The 3,684-nt window shown below is 36.8% G+C and overlaps 1 protein-coding gene across 1 annotated transcript in view; it reads left to right on the forward strand.

Moving 5' to 3' along the window:
- Positions 1–3,684, forward strand: part of AGO4 (argonaute RISC catalytic component 4) — a 32,454-nt gene that overhangs the window by 8,796 nt on the left and 19,974 nt on the right. The window contains exons 7-11 of the mRNA XM_008585461.1: positions 235–382; positions 628–747; positions 867–995; positions 1,219–1,352; positions 3,325–3,509. Coding sequence (XP_008583683.1) covers positions 235–382; positions 628–747; positions 867–995; positions 1,219–1,352; positions 3,325–3,509 — 716 coding nt within the window. The remainder of the gene's footprint in view (positions 1–234; positions 383–627; positions 748–866; positions 996–1,218; positions 1,353–3,324; positions 3,510–3,684) is intronic.

Raw genomic sequence — 3,684 nt, forward strand, 5'->3', positions numbered from 1 at the left:
AAATTTTAATTAAAATTTTTTCTCACCCCAGCTTTAACAAACATGGAAAATTTCAGTGAAATTGCCACTCTGGTTAAATAGTAAAATGGCTTAAGTGAAAATGCTCAAATAAGGATTGGCCTTTGTTTTTTAAGTGACTGATCGAGGTAGAAAATGTTAGTGGGCTTTGTTTGTTTACTTGTTTAGAAAAAGAGGAACTTGAAAAATTTTCTAAAAAGACATTTTCTCCTTTAGTTTTCCTTTACAGCTAGAAAATGGTCAAGCTATGGAATGTACAGTTGCTCAATATTTTAAGCAAAAGTATAGTCTGCAGCTGAAATACCCCCATCTTCCCTGTCTCCAAGTGGGACAAGAACAAAAGCATACGTACTTGCCACTCGAGGTAAGCTAAACTAAATTTTCTTCTGCCAATCTGCCAATCTCTTGAATTAGTTTTTTTTTTTTTTAAAAAAGTAGAGTTCTAAACTAGTTGTGGAATTTAGTATTAATTTCTAAAATATTTAGGGCAGATAACTTCACTATATAACAGAATTTTTATTTTTCTGGAAGTGGAGATTGCAGACGGTTTGACAAAGGCAAAGTATAGAAGCCCATTGTACAAACTAATTTCACTTTGCTTCTTCGCAGGTCTGTAATATAGTGGCAGGACAGCGATGTATAAAGAAGCTTACAGACAATCAGACTTCCACGATGATCAAAGCCACAGCAAGATCTGCTCCTGACAGACAGGAAGAAATCAGTAGACTGGTTAGTAAGGAATGATTCAAGATTAGCTAGCTTTAAGATAAAAAAAAACCAACAGAAAACTCCTGATGGGACACAGTTACTCTTTGGTTTTTATATATGCAGGCTTTCCTGTTCTTTAGGTGAAGAGTAACAGCATGGTGGGTGGACCTGATCCATACCTTAAAGAATTTGGTATTGTTGTCCACAATGAAATGACAGAGCTCACAGGCAGGGTCCTTCCAGCACCAATGCTGCAATATGGAGGCCGGGTAAGCTTTTTAATTTTATTCAGCAATCTTCCACAACCAGTCAAAAAGAGACTAATTCAGAGTTTTCCCACTACATAACACTGAATTTACCCATAGTCTTGCTCATTATTCTCTTTTGTTTCTGGCTTATATCAAATCGATTTTTGTTTATTCTATCATCAACATTAGAATGGCCTTAGATTGTAATATCTTTTCTCTTTTCTTTTGCTTCTTTTTTTTAAAGAATAAAACAGTAGCCACACCCAACCAGGGTGTCTGGGACATGCGAGGAAAGCAGTTTTATGCTGGCATTGAAATTAAAGTTTGGGCAGTTGCATGTTTTGCGCCTCAGAAACAATGTAGGGAAGATTTACTAAAGTAAGTATCTTCATATTTTCAGCTTAGTAATATCCCTTTCAGATATGAAAATACTGTCCTTATGTGAATGTCCTGTATAAACTGGCATTGACTGTCTGACTCCCATAGTGACACCATCTGGCTATATGAAAAATACCTTGTATTATGGTAAATTGCAAACTTGGGAATTACATTAAGAATCTGACTCAGGTTCCTTACATTTGGAGCAGATATTTGTGACTAACAAGGCTGAAGTAATGCTGGCCAGTGAATTCCTCAGTTCCTAGTGGAACTGTATTGGTATTAATTGTATCTTTTTAGCTAAGATAAAAACCAGTTAAATTTTAATCATTATAAAAAAAATTAATTATTATAATTAACTAGCGAGCTTGTTTTATTGCAGGGTCACTGGCTAAGAGCATTGGTTCATGTCTTATAGATGCAACTATCTGTATAAAGGAAGTTAGGGAGAAGGGTGAAAAAGTCAAGAAAAGGGAATTGAAAGAAAGGAGTTCTACAAAATATTGGCAAAAGCACCAAAGAAACTATTCTGAAAGCTTTATGCATAGATTGAAGTAACTTCTTAAATCCAAAAATTTAAAACTTCAAAATGAAGGGCTGTATCAGCAACCACCGAGCCACTACAGGAAGTGCCCTGGGCTCTTCCGAGAGCCAGGGTGGTAGGGAGCCTCAGCCACGGCCCGCCCCCCACATGTGCAACCAGCCCAGCGATGACCACCAAGCCACAGCAAGAAGGGCCCCGGGTTCCTGAGCTGGGATGGTGGGGGGTGAGGGCTTTTCCACAACCCCTGGCATCTGCACCCAGCCCAGCAATGACCAAGCCACCACTGGAAGCCCCCCAGTCTCCTCTATGGGAATGAGGGGGGTACCACAGGCCTCAATCCTGCCTCTCCTTCCCCCTCCTACTTCCATCCCATTTCCTTCCCCTTTCCCCTCCCCCCAACTGCTCCACAACAACATCCTAGAATGTAAAAAATAATATTAATAAAATTTCATTTTCTTTAAAAAAAAAATTAAAAAAAATAAAGCCAATAAAAAATAAATAAATAAATAAATAAAGGGCTGGCTGGTTAGCTCAGTTGGTTAGAGCATGGTGCTATAACACCAAGGTCAAGGGTTCTGATCCCAATACTGGCCAGCCACCAGGGGAAAAAAAAAAAGATTGAAAAAGAACTTCAAAATGAATAATGAGTTTAGCTTTTTTTAAGTGATGATTTCTTTTGACACTGTTATTGAACCTAATCTGTTACAAATTTGAATGTAACCCCAAATACACTGATTTTGTGACAACTTGTTTCTGTGTTCTCAATTAAGCACAAGTTTACCCAACTATTCTCATACCAGGCTTACCAAAATGCATATTATGTGAAACTTTGACCCCACTTTTCTTTAACCCAGAATTACTGATTCAAATGTTTAAAAAAAATCCTTGAACAGGAATGCCATTCCCTTCCCTGAAAGGCATAATTATTTAACAATTCAAAATGATAATCCGGTAGCTTAATAATACAGATTCTTCTCTGTTTTAGTTGCAGTGATACAACTGCCAATCTATTTTTGACAACCAGTTAAAGATTTGTTTGTTTATTTGTTTGTTTCTAATTTTGGCTAAGAATTTGTGGAACTGAAAGAAGTATTTTAGAGGGAAATTAGTGCCAAGAATGTACTCTGAAATGAAAGCACTTTGTCACTGGTTGTTTTTTTAAAAAAAAATTTTTGTGTGTTTTATTAATTTTTTAAATTAATTTTTAAAAATTGAATCATAATTGATTATACATATTTTGGGGGTTCAACATTGATGTATATTGATCAAATAAATATTATTAGCATATATATTATTACAAATCGTTCTTATTCTTTATTCCCCTCAACCAATCTCTCCCCATCCCCTTCTCCCTCCCCTCTCCCACCTCTGATAACCCTAGATTTCTTCTCTCCTTCTGAAAGAGTATCCCTGCTTCTGTTTTAATAGGAGTTTCACTGACCAGCTGCGTAAAATCTCTAAGGACGCAGGAATGCCCATCCAGGGTCAGCCATGCTTCTGCAAGTATGCGCAAGGTGCAGACAGCGTGGAGCCCATGTTTAAACATCTGAAAATGACATATGTGGGCCTACAGCTAATAGTGGTTATCTTGCCTGGAAAGACACCAGTATATGGTATGAACCCTTTTGATGCTGAATGAGTAGTGATTTCAAGTAGTAGGTATAACAGTCAGGATGAGCTAGGTTATGTTGCAATAAAAAACAACCACAAACTCAGTGGTTCAAGGCAGCAAAGATTTATTTTTTGCTCCTGTTTTTTTTTTTTTTTTTTTTTTTTTTTTTTTTTTTT

This window comes from Galeopterus variegatus, unplaced genomic scaffold, assembly GCF_000696425.1.
Source record: "Galeopterus variegatus unplaced genomic scaffold, G_variegatus-3.0.2 Scaffold106, whole genome shotgun sequence".
NCBI lineage: Eukaryota > Metazoa > Chordata > Mammalia > Dermoptera > Cynocephalidae > Galeopterus > Galeopterus variegatus.